At 35.8% G+C, this 21285-nt stretch overlaps 1 protein-coding gene across 11 annotated transcripts in view; it reads right to left on the reverse strand.

Moving 5' to 3' along the window:
* VPS13B (vacuolar protein sorting 13 homolog B) overlaps positions 1 to 21285 on the reverse strand; it is an 805502-nt gene that overhangs the window by 353857 nt on the left and 430360 nt on the right. For 10 of the 11 annotated variants that reach the window (XM_049633567.1, XM_049633568.1, XM_049633569.1 and 7 more), the window contains exon 25: positions 7175 to 7378. In XM_049633567.1, coding sequence (XP_049489524.1) covers positions 7175 to 7378 — 204 coding nt within the window. Of the gene's footprint in view, positions 1 to 7174; positions 7379 to 21285 lie in introns of those variants that run through there. The other variant, XM_049633577.1, reaches the window with a different exon arrangement.

The following is a 21285-nucleotide window of genomic DNA, read 5'->3' on the forward strand; positions in this document are numbered from 1 at the left end:
CATGGTGGCTTCAAATTTAATAACTAAGCACTTCTGAAAAAGTTGCTCTCCCTCCTCATGCAGTTTCAGTTTTCATTTTGGATTTACAACATTTGGTGTGGTATTGTTAAATATGTTTGTGCATTAATTTTCTGCTCCATTTCCAAATCTATATAGCAAAAATAGAGCCAGAATTGAAGATGCTGAACTATTTTCCCACACCTCTTTATGCCAAGTTCTAAAATACACAGTTCAATTCTTTCACCATTCTGTTGCAAATTGACCAAAAGACTGAGTTTATTTTCCTAGCTGAATTTATCTTTGTTCATCTGGAAGAGCAAACACTGCAGCCCTTCATCCTTGGCCTGCTTTAGAGCTCAGGGATGATCAGAGTTTTGGCCACACTGCTCCACTCCCTTATCAAAATAACTCCAGCATTCTTGTTCAATCACAAAACTTCCCAAAGGGCTAAACACTTCCACCACGGTTTGTACTTAAGTCAACAGTGACAAGTGGCCTGCTGTGGTTTCCACTACCTTTGCTCTCGCTATTTCAATGCAAGGGTGGGGAAAATGATGAACTGTTTTTAAGCTTCGTACTTACGCCTCTTACGCCTATTTCCCCTTCTACCACCATCCAGATGGATATTCAGGAAGCTAGAGCTATATTCACTGAAAAGTATGGTACTTCCTACCAACATGTCAACATTAAAAAAATTACTCATAAAGTATAAATCACCCAAGGATCATATAAACAAATACTCCTACTTAATACAAATAATTGTTAAGAATGTACTTTTTAAAACCAGATTCATTTGTAGTGAACTCTTCATAGTCAAAATAATGAATGTATTTGATGCAAATGAGAAAAACGGTACTTTATATAGTAGCAATTTTTAAAAATTTATGAACTTATTTGAATGCAAATATTAATTAGAAACGAAAAATTTAAAACTGTGATTTCAAAGCATTCCCTAGATACATAATCTATATAAATAAGCACAACAAATATAAGGTGACCTCATAGCAACTCCTTATTAGATATGTCCCCTGAGGCAAGGGAAACAACCAAAAATAAACTATTGGGACTTGATCAAAGTAAAAAGCTTCTGTAGAGCAAAGGAAACAATCAACAAAACTAAAAGGCAACTTATAGAATGGGACAAGATATTTGCAAATGACATATCTGATAAAGGGTTCATATCCATAGTATATGAAGAACTTATAAAACTCAACACCAAAAAAAATGAATAATCCAATTACAAAATGGGCAGAAGACAACATGAATAGACATTTTTACAAAAAAGACATCCAGATGGCTAACAGACACATGAAAAGAAGCTCAACATCACTCATCATCAGAGAAACACAAATCAAAACTATAAGGAGATATCACCTCAAAACTGTCAGAATTGCTGAAATCAGCAACACAAGAAACAACAGGTGTGTTGGCAAGAATATGGAGAAAGGGGAACCCTTTTGCACTGTGGGTGGAAATGCAAACTGGTGCAGCCATTCTGGAAAACAGAACAACCCTATGATCCAGCAATTGGGTAACTACTATTTACCCAAAGGATACAAAAATGCTAATTCAAAGGGATACATGCACACTGATGTTTATGGCAGCATGATCTACAATTGTCAAGATATGGAAAGAGCCCAAGTGTCCATTGGTAGATGAATAGATAAAAAGATGTGGTGTGTATATATTATACATATATATGTATATGTGTATACACACACACAATGGAAAATTACTCAGCCATAAAAAGAATTAAATCTCGCCATTTGCAACAACATGGATGGAACTAGACAGTATAATACTAAGCAAAGTCAGTCAGAGAGAAACAAATACCATTTGATTTCACTCATATGTGGAAGTGAGGAAACAAATCAAACAAAGGGGGGAAAATAGAAAGGCAAACCAAGAAACAGACTCTTACCTATAGAGAACAAACTGATGGTTACCAGAGGGAAGGTGGGTGGGAGGATGGGTGAAATAGGTGAAGGGGATTAGGAGTGAACTTGCTGTGATGAGCACTGGGTGTTGTATCCAAGTGTTGAATCACTACATTGTACACCTGAAACTAATATTACACTGTATGGTAACTAACTGGAATTTAAATAAAAACTTAAAAAACTGGCATGAGGTGGTTCATTCCTCAATCTCCAGTAATTATTTATAATGCACTTATTTTCAGTTAAATTTAAAGTGAATATGGGTCAAAATAGGTGCCCAGGGTTAAAAGACAAAAACTTCTAGGTATAAAATAAATAAGTCCTGGGGATGTAATGCACAGCATGATGACTATATAGGTAATAATGCTGTATTGTGTGTTTGAAAGTTGGTAAGAGAGTAGGTTTTAAATGTTCTCATCACAAGAAAAAATAACTTGTAACTATGTATGGTGATGGATGTTAAGCGCGCACGCACACACACACACACCCCACATATTTTTTAAACTAGAAGCAATTTTTTTTTTTAAATTTTTTTTTTCAACGTTTTTTATTTATTTTTGGGACAGAGAGAGACAGAGCATGAACGGGGGAGGGGCAGAGAGAGAGGGAGACACAGAATCGGAAACAGGCTCCAGGCTCCAGGCTCCGAGCCATCAGCCCAGAGCCTGACGCGGGGCTCGAACTCACGGACCGCGAGATCGTGACCTGGCTGAAGTCGGACGCTTAACCGACTGCGCCACCCAGGCGCCCCTAAACTAGAAGCAATTTTAATCACTGAATCAATGAAGGATAAGAATGTAAGTCAAATTTTGCCAAGAAGCAAAACTTACAACATTAGAGGTTAATGTGTTAATTTTTACTTTTGGTTGAGTTGTAAATCAGTATTCTCACATACACTCAGCATTTTATATTTTTTTCTTATATAACAAAAGTTTTGCTCCTCCTTCTATGTGGTACAGAATTGTCTCTAGGAAGCAGAATCCATTATGAGCTAAATTTCGCAGTCCACCTACATATTATGTGTATGCACATATCCATGCCATATTATAAATTCCTCTTAGGATAAAAAGACTCTGTTTTAAATGTTTAATTTTTTAAAGATGAATATTATTAAGTATCCAATTAAAAAAATGTGAAAACACAAGAGAATAAACCCCAAAAAGGAAAGACTTATGTATCTTAGCATAGATAAACAAGGTATCCTAGAGACTCTTAAACACAATTCTGAGGTATATATAGGTTTGAGGGCTTGATTTTATACTGCCAAATGTTTTCAAAAAACTTCTAGATATGAAATTAAAAGTAAAGGGGTTTCAGGCTAGAAACAATCCCTGTAGTCCATCAAAGATATAAACACACAAAACCTCTGTGGGAATAGGGCCTCAACCACTATGTAAAAGTCTCATAGGCTAATGAAAAACTCTTAATATAAGGTTACATAACACATAAGGAAACAATCTACTAAGAGTTAACAACAGGATTAGACTCTCAAAAAATTTGGACAAATCTGATAAAAAATATAAAATAATTATGTTTAAAACAAAAGACCAAAACTTTTTAAAAAATAAACTCATACAGTTTTATGAATTCACATCGTAATATATTTGAAGAGACTTAATATATACATGCTGTAGAGTATAATAAATCAGATTTATTTCAATCATAATGAGTTGATATTCCCAAATCATTTAACATCCACATATTCAAGAACAATGTGTTTAAAACCCAATCTGCACACTAAGCATTGTACGGGTTGCTTAAATTAGGGTTATCCACTAATAATAAAGGTAAGAGGGGATGGATGGTAGTGGAGAGTTATTTCACATCCAGTATTTCCCACTGAGTAAGTAACATATTCAAATATACAGCGAAATTCTTCAAAATTAATAAAAATAAGTTAAAAATGGAATCCAAAGGATCACAGTAACATATCTAATATGCTAGAACTCAAAAGTAAAGGAATGAAAATTACAAAGATCATTTATACACAGTTCTAGCAGCACAATAAACAAAGAGAAATGAGAAATGAAAACTTGGGCACAAAGTTTGAATTCTGGATGAATTAAACCACAGACTGAGTCATAGATGGAGCATTCATACACACAGGAGAAAACAATGATTGTATTTTCAGATGTCATCATTTACTGGCTAATTCTCAAAGGGGTAAATTTAAACTCATATGGATACATAGTTAACCTTGATCCCCACATAACTATTTTCTTGAGAGGAGAAATTAAACATTAAATATTCAAATACATAGACACCTTCTAATTTGCAAAGTTAGATCAAAGCCCTAACAGTATTCACAAAAATCTTCCTGCCATTTATGGCAAATAAAGTAGCTAAATTATTTTAAGATATTTCTCAGGGAACAAGTATACCAAATAACGGTAGGTTTCAAATCCATATTGGACTACTCACCTGTTTTCTTGACCACAGTATGTAAACAAGAGAAGATGGTACATTCTGAAAATATTTGCCACTTTTTCCTTCATAAGTCTGTATTACCTTTTGTAAGCTGCTTTACATGGTCTTCCTCCAATGAATATGTCTTTTGCATTATGATTCTTTCATTTTCAGATCTTTTTCACATAGGTCAGATTAAATCCATGGCTAACGCAAAACTAATAAGCTCACTAATGAACATTTTCATTGCTTATGTTTACAACTCAATCAGAAAGAATCCTCAATATTTTAAATTTAAATGAATTGCAGGAATGTAAGGATCTTGTTATAGAAATCAGAATTTATTTTTTTAATTTTTTTTGTTAAGTAGGCTCCATGCCCAGTGTGGAGCTTAAACTCACGACCCTGCAATCAAGACCTGAGCTGAGATCAAGAGCTGAAACTTAACTGACTGAGCCACCCAGACACCCTAGAATGAATTTCTTTTTATGTGACTGAGAAAATCTCTCCCTTTGTTAATCTCTCCCTTTATTAATTTCCCCATTTTGGCTCATGAGGACATCATTCTTCTGGCTTTTTCTATTATAATACACCTAATAAAACAAAACTGCTACTAATGTTATATTTATTTTCAAGATTCTTCTCAAACGTTACTTCCTCTGCAAAACACCCAAAGATACTAGAGAATAAATTTGTTAATCATACTTCTATAATTACAGGGCATGTTCATCTCTATTACATCTCATATTAGGGCTACCATGTCCTTTTGTGTAGGTTGGACAGTGCACAATAGAGAGCACCATTTATACTGTACTTTGTATGAATGGCAGTCCCTAGATCTATGACCAACAGGTGCGACCACTCCATGAAAGCCTTGTCTTTTCCAGTCTTTCAATGTTTTTTTAAATGTCTCTTTCTAAAAGCCCACTTCCCAAAATAGGTAGTCATGTTTATCTGGACATCCCAGTAAATAAAGTACTTAGCAGTCAATTGTTTAATGGAACACTCTCCTTTCTGCCAGTGGAATGTCTCTATGACTTAACTTCATTTATTAATTTCACTTATACTATCCTTGTTAGCAACTTGTCACCCCAAGCTTTGATTACTCTTCTAAAGTATTTCACAAAGTGTATTCTGTGCAATGATAATATGTGGAAAAGAGTCTTCGGTTAAATAAGTTTGAAAACTATTACATTCAACAGAGTGGTTGTTGTTTTTAAACTGCAGGAGCTTTTGTATTCTAACTGTAGGAACTCCATGAAAGCAAGTTTTTACCCTAGAAGGGATATGCCCCATCGACCTCATAACTGCACATTTCTAGACTGGACTTATTCCTCATTTGGAGTGTGGAGTAAAACCCATCACTTGGGTCACTGGTTTCTCAGAATGTAGAATGAACGGGGATAGAGAAGTTGCTTGTGCAGTTGTCAAACAGATCTACTCTAATGTGTTAAAGCCTCAAAGCAAATTAAAAAAAAAAAAAAGGTCCATTTAACTGAGTTTGATTGCCTTTAGTGTTTAAAAAAAATAATAACATCCCCTTTACCTGATGCTTCTTCCCATTCTGTACTTTGCCAAAGCTGTTTCCATAGAACATGTCTTCATGCAAAAACAATAACATAACTTCTACCTCTATCTATTATAGTAGTTCTCAGTGGTGCAAGTTCACCCCTGTGTTTGGGAAATGTATTAGGATATTTCTGGTTGACTCAATGATTGGGTGTCACTACCGGCATTTAAGAGTTAGGATTAGGGGGAATTAAGAGCTTCTATCATGAATAAGGCAGTCCTGAAAAGCAAAATGATCTCATAGAAATTTACACAGGTGAAAATCTTGGAAATATATTTGGAAATAAAACTGAATTCAGCTTTAGATCTAAACATTATTTTTTTGGCATTTCTGCACCATTTTATTATAATTATACACTAAGAGTTCCAGAAATGTAAATACTGAAAAGAAAGGAAGCATAAATTTTGCTTTATTCAAAACTCTACCAAGTTTGCTGCTATTTCAGAAAATGATGCCACCAATAAATGATGCCACAACAGTACCACTCGTGGTACTGGATACAGATGGGAACAAGTCTATTTGTTATCAGTCAAATTCACAGTAATTGTATGTACTGTGTACTTCATCATGTCTTCTTCTAACATAGTCATGCCTGAGCACTTACACATATATTGAAATATATATTATTATACTTTGAATTATATTCCTTTAATCCTTTATATTTTGAGCTATTAGATATTTTTGAAACATTATGTATATGTGCATTACATTGTTTTTTTTTTTTTTCATTCAGGATAGTAAAGGGGCATTATAAAATATTTGTTATAAAACAGGCACTGGCATGTTGGGTGAGGTTAGGGTGTTAAAAATGAAAAGAAAGACTTTTATGACTGGAAGAGAGAAGGTGAGGATTTTGGGTTTGACAGGATTAAAAACCACTAACGTAAAGATAACAATAATACCCTGGTTCACAAAAAGGGCAGGGGCAGAGAGGGTAGGGGAAAGGGAAGCATAAGCCTTTTTTTCACTCAGCTTTTAAGTTTCCTTACTTCTGAGGAAACATACCTTTACTGTGTCTCAGTTTTTTCCATTTCATAGAACCCGAATGTCCTGAACTACCCCACTACCTACTGAAAGCAATTAAAATACTTGGACCTAAAAGGAACATTAATAAATAGCCACTGCTACCATAGCTCCCCATGAGGCTTCTGAACCTGCCAGCTTCCACAGAAATGAGGTCATCTTCATTCTCAGCCCTGATATAGAACTCTGTGGTATATATCACCCTTCACTGGCAGCAGAACCTTTCAGAAACACTTACCTCAGTAGTAGTTCCAACATCAGCAGATGGGCTGCATGTGCTGGTATCTGGAGGAGCAGTGCCTACACTGCTTCTCACTGGAGAACCAGGGACAGGCCCCGCCACGGTTTCTGCATAGGCTGATGAAGGACTGAGATTACCTCTCCTCTGAATCTTATTCCAGACCTTACTCATGATCTCAGTCAGTTCATAGAAAAGCTGCACCTGAGCAGAAGAAAAAGGGAAAACGAGTCTTTCAACTTCCAGTCACAATTGACTAAGTTACTACATGTGAAAAAATTAAAACAAGTCCAGGGAAATAAGAATATATGAAATAAAAATCTATCAGTATATCACCAATCATGATATTATATCATGATCTGTAATCTATGATAATTATCTAATATATATATTATAATAACATATGATCATGAATATTTTATGATACTATGATTCAGATGAGATATACAAAGAACAATTCACACAGAAAGTTTACAATTTTAAGTATTTTATCGTGATTTGAATTTGAAGCAGATATAATGAATTTACTCATACTTGATGTTTGCCACATATTCAAACTTTGATATTTTATGAGCAATTTAATTTTTTTGGAAAAACAGTGTTAATACAGCAATAATGTTAATTAAACAGCTTATTATGAAAGAGTGGATTGCTTTTAATACACAACTAATAGAACACAAAGAAATGCCTCTCAAACAGAGGTATCAGAATTAGATGTCAAATGTATACTAGTAAATATGATTATTTAATTACACATGAAATAATTACCATTCTTATTTCTAAATGTTTTCCACATTTAAATTCTCCCTACTTTTCTGAGGAATAAATCTGAAACAGGATTTCTCACCCAGTAAAATAAAGTGGAAAAGAATGACATAACATAGAATGGTAAAAGGAAAATGTTACATATAAGACTTTGCTATAGATAAAGAACATAAACTATTCAACCTACCATTCCCCTTAGATTTGTCATTCCAATATTCAGAGGAAAAAAATTGTTTAACTTGCACATTGTTTGACTAAGTTCTAAGATATTTACACAAGATTTCATAAATAAGCATTAATCACGGAATTTGTATGACAACATATTGCCATACACTGTATAAAACAAGTCCAAGGAAAAAAATGCAAACAAAATATATAAGCAAATCCACAGCTGGATACCATATTCTGCTTGCCATTAAAAAAAAAAAAAAGGGTAAAATTCTCATATTTATAAGAAGTTTCAGCCCCAGGACACATCCAGATGATAAAGCTGGCTTCTTATGTGGGCAGAACAGATGCATAAAAACACTGTTGTCAACCCTTATTTGATATAAAACAGTACTTAGGTTACAGTTTTCTCCTGCTTTTTGTGTGATGAAGTCTCAAATCTCAGGTTATAGCTCTTTTGCTTAAAAAAAAACATCTAATGGCTAGAGATCTTACAAAACACCTCTTAGAAAAATTTTAGTTCAAATTCTTTTGTCTTTCATAATCAAGAATGAGTTCTCCCTAAAAAGAAACAATTTTATTGCAAACCGTATTTTGAAAAAAGATTTACTTCTTCTTAAACAATTAAAACTGACAAATAAGGAAAGCATACACCAAAGAAAACAACTTCTAGATACTTCTAAGGGCATAAAGTTAATTTATTTAAGAGAACTGATGCTTTTATTGTCACTATTTCTTATTTCCTTTAACTGTTACCCTTCAATAATTATGTATGAATGGCACTAAGTATGTGCATAATTAATGTGCCAAGCAAACACAGACATAAACTATAAACATATTTTTATTTTCAAAGGAGAAAGTTACTATCACAGAATTCAGACTTGCCAAATTCAAAGGTTTTAAAAAAATAAAAAAATATGAAGATAAATATTCAATTCTTATCCTTCAAGCTGTACTGAAAACTGCCAATGAAAGCTATCACTACCCCCCTATTAAAATGTCTAAAATCAAAAAGCCTAACCATAACAATATTGGCAAAGATGAAACTCTCATTTACTGCTGATCAGAATGCAAAATGTAGAATAGTTTGGTGGTTTCTGAAAAAGACATACATCTACCATAGGATCCAGCCATTGCACTCTTGTTTCCCCAAGAAAAATGAAAGTCTATATCCACACGAAGACAGAACACAAATGTTCATAGCAGTTTTTCTGTAATAATCCACAACTGGAAAAAAATCTCAAATCTTCACCAGGAAGGGGACAAATAATATGTAGTATATGCATGCAACAGAATATCTATCAATAAAAAGAAATCAACTACGGATTCATGAAAAACATGACCTAACCTGAAAATAATTATGCTGAATGAAAGAAGCTAGGTTTAAAAAAAAAAAAAAAAAAAAAAAGGAGAGACAGAAACACAGAATACAACTGTATGATTCTATTTATACAAAATCTTAGCAAATGACAAGTATCCATAATGACAGAATTACTGGCTGCCTGGGATGGGGTAAGAAGTAAAATGGAGGATTATGAAGTGGCATAAAGAAACTTTTGAGGATGATGGATGTATGCATTATCTTGATTCTGAGAATGGTTTCATGGGTGTACATATGTCAAATATCCTAGCGTTAATTTAAACATGTGCAGTTCATTGGATGTAAGTATATCCCAATAAAACTTTAAAACTTTCTTAAAGATGAGCACCATGTGAGGCAGCTTTATATACACTATGTATGAAGATGACTGAATATCAATAATATCTTGTGTATCGAATCCCTAATGAATACCAAAAATGTAATGTTTCACTGTTTAAAACTTAATTTCACATCTATTTTCTCATTTACTCTATAACCAATCACATAGGAGATTTACTTGGATTGGAGAGGCTGAGAGAAGCCTCAAGCCGATACATTTCTAAAGAAGAGACATGATTTAAGTGGATGCAAAAAGCCACTGCAGTCTTAAGAAGAGTAAGAGCAATAGCCAAGTGCAGGAGATGATGTAGGGGCATCGAAAGGCTCTATCCAGTTAGCGAAGAAGGACTTGTTTTGCAAGGTATTAGGAGAGAGAAGAGTAATCATAAAGGTAGGTAGAAGAAAACCATGGGTATACAATTTCAATGGAAATCAAGCAAGAGAATGGAATTTCAACAAGTGATTACTACTCCATGTTGAACACCAAAGAGCTCTAAGTGAATATATATTTTAAAAGGCTAGCTCATTTGGTATGCAGGTTATCACTAATCATTAAAACTCAATTTCAAAAAAGAGAAAAGACTTTTGTCAAAAACTTAAAAACAAGCAAACAAAAAAAAAGCCTTTGCATATAAAGCATAATCCTTACCCAGTCTAATTTTGCATAAAGATAAAAATAAAAATCGGGGGACTCAGAAAAATTAAAAATGAGTGGTACAAAAAATACAAATCTAGTTTTGTCTAAACTCAATGGTGTGCTCTTAGACAGTAATGCCAAATTCTACTTCCTTACTGAAAACTGAACATAACTTAGCAATAAAAACTATGAATAAACAGGATAAAAAAGGAGCATAAAACCTATTCTTCCTCTAGTTTCACATACCTAAAACCCAAAATGGCAAAGATGGTTTTATGTTCCTGGAAATGCCTTATAGAAAGATGAAATATATCAATTTATTGGCTAAGGGAAAACTGAAACTCTATTATATTAAAAAGAGAATTCTACAGGCTCCTTTAATTTTAGAATAAACATAATTTTTAAGGTTAAAGAGAACAGTGACTAAACACATTAAAGAGAATTGGGTAACTTTGGTAAAACAGTTAAGATAAAGGCGCAAGGGTTAATGAAAATCATCCCTAGGAACAAAAACTCTCATTATTCAACTGTGTTAAATACTTATAGTGTCGAAGGCCCTTGAATGGCAATGAGTTCTAGGAACTGACATAGTAGTTTAGTTCACCATAGTTGATACAGAGACCCACAATAATGCCTAATATGACAATGAATTTATCCTGGGTCTGCCCTACATACAGAGTTGCACACTATATTTTCAAATACAGTGGGGTGCCTGAGCGGCTCAGTTGGTTGAGTGTTTGACTTCAGCTCAGGTCATGGTTTCACGGTTCATGAGTTGAATCCTACATCGGGCTCTGTGCTGGCAGCTGGAGCCTGAAGCCTGCTTCGGACTCTGTGTCTCCTCTCTCTACCCCACCCCAGCTCGCACGCTGTCTCTGTCTCTCTCAAAAATAAACAAACATTAAAAATAAATGAATGAATGAATGAATAAATGAATGAATGAATGAATGAATGAAATACATCAACTACTTGCAGGCTTTGTATCTAAGCAATAATAAATCAAATTAATTAATATACCAGTGTCAAAACTTCTGATATGACTCTAATGGATAAACAAAAAAAATGATATTTAAGAAGAAATTATTTCCTTAAAATGGAATCAAGAATCTTATACACTGGCTACAATGTATAAAAGCTTCTGATAGTATATGCAAAATTTAGTGGATATACACATTGTTCTAGGGAACAGGCTCATAGCTTTTGTTGGATTCTCAAAGAGGTCCATGACACAAAAAAAAAGGACTCAAGAAGCACTATCCTTTCCAAACACAAAAAACCAAACAGATGGAATAACCACTCACAAAAAAGGCGGTGTTATATTGAGTCATTAATTTTAAAAATAAAAATCATAAATGAAATTTTAGGATACACATGGATGTCTGTATTTTAGGGGCCCATTATACTCTTTTTATAAGGCAGGATACCCAGAAAATAAAAAAAAGACCTAGAGATAATATTTCATCAAGAAAGATTGAACATTTTTGGTAACAGATGCCATACAGGCAAATAACTACATTACAAATTCAGGGTTTGTATTCATAGTGCCTAAGGGAAGCTCTTGGAATTGCTAAGAAATTTAACAGAAAAACTGTGTAAATGATATGAATTATCAATTAGTAAAACAAATTCATTGACCAATAAACATTTAAAAACTGCTCAACCTTATTAATAATCAGGAAAATACAAACTAATGTAAACGATTTGAATTGCCAATTCACAAAAGAGCAAACTCAATGGCCAAGAAACATTTAAAAAGATGATCACAAAACATAAGAGACTCTTAAGAACTGAGAGAAAACTGAGGGTTGATGGGGGGGTAGGAGGGAGAGGAGTGTGGGTGTGGGGTATTGAGGAATGCACCTGATGGGATGAGCACTGGGTGTTGTATGGAAACCAACTTGACAATAAATTTCATATGAAAAAAAAAAAAAGATCAAACATCTGGTTTCCCTTCAGTATGAGGGACTTCCTTTAGGATTTCTTGTAGTGCAGTTCTACAGGTGATAGATTCTTTTATGTGAAAATGTCTTTATTTAATATTTATTCATACACATGTATTTTTTTTAAATTTAGAATTCTGGGTTGAGAAGCTGTATTTTTTCCCCATTTAAAGATGTTATATTCTTCTGCTCTCTATACTCAGAAGAAGTGAGCTAATAATCAAATTTTGGTTGTCTTGTATGTAATGTGTCATTTCTGTAAAGACACTTTCAAGATTTGCTCTTTATCTGTGGATTTCAACAGATGCATTAAGAAAGGCATGGCCTTCTCATGTTGTATGGGCCAAGGGCAGGCCACCCCATGATGAGCCGAGCCACTTTGGCATGAAGATTATTTTAAATTAAATAACAATCAAAAAAACCAATGCCAGCAGATTCACGAAAAGCTCTCTGCCTCCCCCACAACTGCCTCAAAGAATTTAGGTAGAGGACCTGCACTAGGAAGAGAATTATCACCACAAAGAACTACATTATGATATGAACTAGACATGGTAGATAGGGAAGAACCTATCAAGGCCTGTTTGATCAAAGTCCTCTAAGTCCCATGGTTTCTAAGTGGCCCAGTAAACATTAGCTTACTAGACAATTACTCTTTATCATCTTCCTATAAATTGCATTCATTTTCTCTGAAGTCCCAGACTTTCTCCTTAGTCCAAAATGGTATATATAACTCATTTTGCCTGTCATGGGAATTTCCATGTCTGTGTGGATTCCCCATATTTACACTGTTAGATTTTATTTTCTCCTGTTAATCTGTCTCATGTCAACTTGATTCTTAGTCCACCAGAAGGACCTTGAGGAGACAGGACATTCTCACTCCCCCACAGTGTGTTTATCTTATTCATCCTTGTTCTCCTCATTTCTGGTTGGGGTATGTAGTATATGTACTATTGCGCTTGTAGTACTCAGTATTATTCTGCAATTGGAGAGAAAAATCAAGCCATCTTTTGTAATTGTGAAAATCCAGAGGGAGTCTGGAAGCCTATGCTAGAGCAACCACTCACAAGAGAGAGGTTTATCTGGAATCTCATGTTTTTATCATTAAAATTTAGGTTATAAAACAGTATCAACTCTTTACCAAACCTCTAAATACATAATGATTCTTCAAAGTGTTACACTGTTTTGTGGCTTCCTAGCCCTCTGGAAGACTGCTACATTCTACCAGAGATACTCATAACAATTTACAAAGAGGGTATCACATTTTGTATTGGAGTCAATCTAAAAACTAACACAGTTGGCATTCCTATAATATTTCAGAATTTACAAGGTATTTTCACATATTTCATAAATATCTGAAACTTCCCAACAACCTTGTGATCAGCTTTGGTTATAGAAGCTGATAACAATTAAACAGAGCTGGTTTATGAGGACTTACCAAGAAGATAAAGTTGGAATTAAATGAAAAGATAAGAATTATCACATTTTGGGTAAAGGCATTCTTGAGGCATGAGGTTCACTCAGCCTTGGTTTAATTCTCAAAAAAAAAAAAAAAAAAAGATCTTGGTATCTGGGGAGCAGCAAGGAGGCCTTGGGAGCCAGGTGATGGAGGTTTAAGGACAAAGAGAGTGAGCAGGCATGAGAAAGAAATACCAGACCAAAACCTATGTGATGACTTTGCTTAGAACCAGTTTATATTTAAAAACAACAACAAAACCTGACTTCTGTTCCAAACAAAGTGGATATCTGATAAAGATATTCGAGAGTTCGGACTTGAGCGACAACATGACATTTAATAAGATTCCACAGAAATCACAATACTCTTCAGAATCTCAAAGTAAAAGAAGTATTTTTTAAAAAAAAAAAAGATTCAAAATAATATATTTCCAGGCTAAAACACTAACAGCAATAGAATTTATTCTCAGCTAGGATGGCTATGGATGTCCAGAACATGTAGAGTAGTACAATCCTCTCAAGGCTATAATGACTTTCATAAGTTCCTAAAGTAGAAGGTCTCTGATGGACAACTCCAAGTAGTAGCTGGATGTCTATCATATAGAGATTAAACTACTATTAAACTATGAATATAAAAAATTTTTCTATTTTTTCCTTAAGTTTCTTCATATCCTTTTGGAATTTGTTGTTACAATCATTCCCTCCTCATTCCCACTCCCTTCTCCAGGCAATGAGGAATCTGTCACAATATAGTACTCTGCATATTCTAACGTTTTATATAGTTGTAATTATACAGTAAGTACTCTTTATCTGACTTTCTTCACTTGGTGTAGTGATTACAATATTCATCCATTACGTTGCATTTTATCAATAATTCAGATCTTTGATGACTGACTAGTATTATATTATACAGATAGATCATAATTTGTTTAATTACGGTTTAATTATTTATGAACAGTTGAGTTGTGATCATCTTGGGGCTATACAAATAAGCTGCCAAATACATCCACATAAAAGTCTCTGCATAGCCATATATTTGCGTTTCTCTAAGGAAAAACTTAGGGAGGAATGGCTGTGTCACATGGTAAGTGCATGTCATACTTTTTCAGGAATTTCCAAGTTATTTCCAAAGTTGTATAATTTTTACATTCCCACCAACAGTATACAAAGAGTTCCAGATGGTTCACAATGCTCATTTTTATTTCAGCCAATCTAATTGGTGTATAGTGGGTTGTCTTCATTTTACATTTTATTTTTCCTAATGAATAATGATGATATGCATCTTTTCATGTGCTTACTGACCAATAACATCTTGAGTGCTGAAAGTCTGTTCAAATCTTACTCCCATTATATAAACTGTTCTTTGTCATCACGTTAACAACTAGAAAGCGTTCTTTAAATACCTTCCATAACATGGGACACCTGGGTGGCTCAGTTGGTTAAGCGTCTGATTCTTGGTTTCGGTTCAGGTCATGATCTCACAGTTCGTGGGTTCTAGCCCCGTGTATGGCCCCATACTGTTAGTATAAAGCCTGCTTGAGATTCTCTTTCTCTCTCTGCCCCTTCCCTGCTCATGTGCTTGCTCACTCACTCTCTCTCTCTCTCAAAATAAACAAATAAACTTTAAAGAAATATTTTGCTTAATAGTTTGATGAATATTTTACAAATACTTTCTCTTAGTGTTTGGCTTTCTGCTCTGTTACCAGGTCTTTCAAAGAGAAAATGTTTTAAACTTGATTATGCCCAATATCAAAATCAATTTTGCCCTTTGAACAATACTGACTCATCCAATCTGTGAACAGGTGTATGTCTCCAGTTAGGTGGTAAGTTCTCCCAGCAATGCTTTCCAGTTTTTACGGTAAAGGTCTTGGATATCTTTAGATTCATTTGTTTATGTTTCTGGAAACCAATATAAATGGAAGGGATTCATTCACTCAACCTTCCAATTGTTTGCTGCTAATATATATTAATAAATGGCTTTTTATATATTACTATTGTCTCCTGCAACCTTGATAATTTTATTAGTTCTAGTAATAGTTGCTTAATTCCTCTAGGATTTTCTTAAAAAAAATTTTGTCAGATACAGAGTTTTACTTCTTTTCTTATCTTTATGCCTTTTGATTTCCTTTGGTTTATTGGAATGGCTACAACATTCAGGATGATATACAACAGGTGGTGAAAGCCCACATTCTGGGCTTTTTTCTGATTTTAGTTGAAAACAATTCAGTGTGATATTAAGTATGATGTTTGATTTACTACATATGTCCTTTACAGTTTTGAAAAATTCTTTAATATTAATTCTTTAATATTCTTTAATATTAAATTCTTATTTAATATTCTCAATTTGCTGAGAGTTTTAATCATAAATGGTTGGTTAAATTTTGTCAAATGTTTTACCTGCTTCTAACATAAATTATCATATGATTTTTCTCAACTGTTACTGATATGGTGAATTATACCAAATGATTTTTGAATATTAAAGCATCCTACTTTGTCATAATGTATTAACTTTTTTTATATACTGCTACAACGATTTGCTAATATTTGTTTAAGAATTTTACATCTATTTTCATGAGGGATTTCTAATCCCTTCTTTTTCAGGATTTGATAACAGAATTATGCCGGCTTTGGGGTGCCTGAATGGTTCAGTTGGTTGAGCGTCTGACTCTTGACTGCAGCTCAGGTCATGATTTCATGGTTCATGGGATTGAGCCCCAAATTGTGTTCTGAGCTGACAGTATGGAGCCTGCTTGGAAGTCTCTTTCTCTCTCTCTGCCCCACCCTCCCCTGCTTGTGCTCTCTTTCTCTCTCTCTCAAAATAAATAAATAAACATTAAAATAAAATGTATAAAAAATATACACTGGCTTCATAAAACAAGTTGAGAAGGAATCCTCCATTCTCTATCCCTGAAAAAAGATTTATAAAACTTTTCTATTTTTTCCCTTGACTATTTGACAGAATTCACCCATTGGGGCCTGAAACGGTCTTTATAAACTTGTTCTGATATCACAATTTCTATTAGAGATATATAAGGATATTCAGATTTTCTATTTCTTCTTGTATTATTTTTTGATCAGTTATTTTTTAGTCAAAATTTCTATTTCACCTATATTGTTACACTTGCTGACATAAAGTTGTCCATATTCTATTATGCTTTTAAAGTCTGTAGGATCTGTGTGATAAACCTCCTCCTTCATTCCCAATATTGGTAATTTGCAGTTTATCTTTCTTATATTGTAACAGTCGTCTCTGCTCTTATCTTTATTATTTTCTTCCTTTCACTTATTTGGGTTTATCTTATTCTTTTCTTAGCTTTCTGAAGTGGAACCGTAAGTGAATGACTTAAGGTCTTTATTTCTAATGTTAATATTTAAAATTATGGGGTTCCGGAAGATGCCGGCGTAGGAGGACGCGGGGCTCACAACGCGTCCTGCCGATCACTTAGATTCCACCTACACCTGCCTAAAGAACCCAGAAAACCGCCAGAGGATTAGCAGAAGGGAGTCTCCGGAGTCAAGCGCAGACGAGAGGCCCACGGAAGAGGGTAGGAAGGGCGGCGAGGCGGTGCGCGCTCCACGGACTGGCGGGAGGGAGCCGGGGCGGAGGGGCGGCTCGCCGGCCAAGCAGAGCCCCCGAGTCTGGCTGGCAAAAGCGGAGGGGCCGGACGGACTGTGTTCCGACAGCAAGCGCGACTTAGCGTCTGGGAGGTCATAAGTTAACAGCTCTGCTCGGAAAGCGGGAAGGCTGGAGGACAAAGGGAGGGAGAGCTGCTGAGCCCCCGGACGGCAGAGCTCAGCTTGGCGGGGAACAAAGGCGCCAGCGCCATCTCCCCCGCCCATCCCCCAGCCAAAATCCCAAAGGGAACCAGTTCCTGCCAGGGAACTTGCTCGCTCCGCGCAAACACCCAACTCTGTGCTTCTGCGGAGCCAAACCTCCGGCAGCGGATCTGACTCCCTCCCGCTGCCACAGGGCTCCTCCTGGAGTGGATCACCTAAGGAGAAGCGAGCTAAGCCTGCCCCTCCACCCCCCGTGCACCTTGCCTACCCACCCCAGCTAATACGCCAGATCCCCAGCAACACAAGCCTGGCAGTGTGCAAGTAGCCCAGACGGGACACGCCACCCCACAGTGAATCCCGCCCCTAGGAGAGGGGAAGAGAAGGCACACACCAGTCTGACTGTGGCCCCAGCAGTGGGCTGGGGGCAGACATCGGGTCGGACTGCGGCCCCGCCCACTAACTCCAGTTACACACCACAGCACAGGGGAAGTGCACTGCAGGTCCTCACCACGCAAGGGACTCTCCAAAATGACCAAACGGAAGAATTCCCCTCAGAAGAATCTCCAGGAAATAACAACAGCTAATGAACTGATCAAAAAGGATTTAAATAATATAACAGAAAGTGAATTTAGAATAATAGTCATAAAATTAATCGCTGGGCTTGAAAACAGTATACAGGACAGCAGAGAATCTCTTGCCACAAAGATCGAGGGACTAAGGAACAGTCACGAGGAGTTGAAAAACGCTTTAAACGAAATGCAAAACAAAATGGAATCCACGATGGCTCGGCTTGAAGAGGCAGAGGAGAGAATAGGTGAACTAGAAGATAAAGTTATGGAGAAAGAGGAAGCTGAAAGAAAGAGAGATAAAAAAATCCAGGAGTATGAGGGGAAAATTAGAGAACTAAGTGATACACTAAAAAAAAATAATATACGCATAATTGGTATCCCAGAGGAGGAAGAGAGAGGGAAAGGTGCTGAAGGGGTACTTGAACAAATTATAGCTGAGAACTTCCCTGAACTGGGGAAGGAAAAAGGCATTGAAATCCAAGAGGCACAGAGAACTCCCTTCAGACGTAACTTGAATCGATCTTCTGCACGACATATCATAGTGAAACTGGCAAAATACAAGGATAAAGAGAAAATTCTGAAAGCAGCAAGGGATAAACGTGCCCTCACTTATAAAGGGAGACCTATAAGACTCGTGACTGATCTCTCCTTTGAAACTTGGCAGGCCAGAAAGGCTTGGCACGATATCTACAGTGTGCTAAACAGAAAAAATATGCAGCCGAGAATCCTTTATCCAGCAAGTCTGTCATTTAGAATAGAAGGAGAGATAAAGGTCTTCCCAAACAAACAAAAACTGAAGGAATTTGTCACCACGAAACCAGCCCTACAAGAGATCCTAAGGGGGATCCTGTGAGACAAAGTACCAGAGACATCACTACAAGCATAAAACATACAGACATCACAATGACTCTAAACCCATATCTTTCTATAATAACACTGAATGTAAATGGATTAAATGCGCCAACTAAAAGACATAGGGTATCAGAATGGATAAAAAAACAAGACCCATCTATTTGCTGTCTACAAGAGACTCATTTTAGATCTGAGGACACCTTTAGATTGAGAGTGAGGGGATGGAGAACTATTTATCATGCTCCTGGAAGTCAAAAGAAAGCTGGAGTAGCCATACTTATATCAGACAAACTAGACTTTAAATTAAAGGCTGTAACAAGAGATGAAGAAGGGCATTATATAATAATCACAGGGTCTATCCACCAGGAAGAGCTAACTATTATAAATGTCTATGTGCCAAATACCCGAGCCCCCAGATATATAAAACAATTACTCATAAACATAAGCAACCTTATTGATAAGAATGTGGTCATTGCAGGGGACTTTAACACCCCACTTACAGAAATGGATAGATCATCTAGACACACAGTCAATAAAGAAACAAGGGCCCTGAATGATACATTGGATCAGATGGACTTGACAGATATATTTAGAACTCTGCATCCCAAAGCAACAGAATATACTTTCTTCTCGAGTGCACATGGAACATTCTCCAAGATAGATCATATACTGGGTCACAAAACAGCCCTTCATAAGTTTACAAGAATTGAAATTATACCATGCATACTTTCAGACCACAATGCTATGAAGCTTGAAATCAACCACAGGAAAAAGTCTGGAAAACCTCCAAAAGCATGGAGGTTAAAGAACACCCTACTAACGAATGAGTGGGTCAACCAGGCAATTAGAGAAGAAATTAAAATATACATGGAAACAAACGAAAATGAAAATACAACAATCCAAACGCTTTAGGATGCAGCGAAGGCAGTCCTGAGAGGAAAATACATTGCAATCCAGGCCTATCTCAAGAAACAAGAAAAATCCCAAATACAAAATCTAACAGCACACCTAAAGGAAATAGAAGCAGAACAGCAAAGGCAGCCTAAACCCAGCAGAAGAAGAGAAATAATAAAGATCAGAGCAGAAATAAACAATATAGAATCTAAAAAAACTGTAGAGCAGATCAACGAAACCAAGAGTTGGTTTTTTGAAAAAATAAACAAAATTGACAAACCTCTAGCCAGGCTTCTCAAAAAGAAAAGGGAGATGACCCAAATAGATAAAATCATGAATGAAAATGGAATGATTACAACCAATCCCTCAGAGATACAAACAATTATCAGGGAATACTATGAAAAATTATATGCCAGCAAATTGGACAACCTGGAAGAAATGGACAAATTTCTAAACACCCACACTCTTCCAAAACTCAATCAGGAGGAAATAGAAAGCTTGAACAGACCCATAACCAGCGAAGAAATTGAATCGGTTATCAAAAATCTCCCAACAAATAAGAGTCCAGGACCAGATGGCTTCCCAGGGGAGTTCTACCAGACATTTAAAGCAGAGATAATACCTATCCTTCTCAAGCTATTCCAAGAAATAGAAAGGGAAGGAAAACTTCCAGACTCATTCTATGAAGCCAGTATTACTTTGATTCCTAAACCAGACAGAGACCCAGTAAAAAAAGAGAACTACAGGCCAATATCCCTGATGAATATGGATGCAAAAATTCTTAATAAGATACTAGCAAATCGAATTCAACAGCATATAAAAAGAATTATTCACCATGATCAAGTGGGATTCATTCCTGGGATGCAGGGCTGGTTCAACATTCGCAAATCCATCAACGTGATACATCACATTAACAAAAAAAAAGAGAAGAACCATATGATCCTGTCAATCGATGCAGAAAAGGCCTTTGACAAAATCCAGCACCCTTTCTTAATAAAAACCCTTGAGAAAGTCGGGATAGAAGGAACATACTTAAAGATCATAAAGGCCATTTATGAAAAGCCCACAGCTAACATCATCCTCAACGGGGAAAAACTGAGAGCTTTTTCCCTGAGATCAGGAACACGACAGGGATGGCCACTGTCACCGCTGTTGTTTAATATAGTGCTGGAAGTTCTAGCATCAGCAATCAGACAACAAAAGGAAATCAAAGGCATCAAAATTGGCAAAGACGAAGTCAAGCTTTCGCTTTTTGCAGATGACATGATATTATACATGGAAAATCCGATAGACTCCACCAAAAGTCTGCTAGAACTGATACATGAATTCAGCAAAGTTGCAGGATACAAAATCAATGT

Source organism: Panthera uncia, chromosome F2, assembly GCF_023721935.1.
Source record: "Panthera uncia isolate 11264 chromosome F2, Puncia_PCG_1.0, whole genome shotgun sequence".
Taxonomy (NCBI): Eukaryota; Metazoa; Chordata; class Mammalia; order Carnivora; family Felidae; genus Panthera; species Panthera uncia.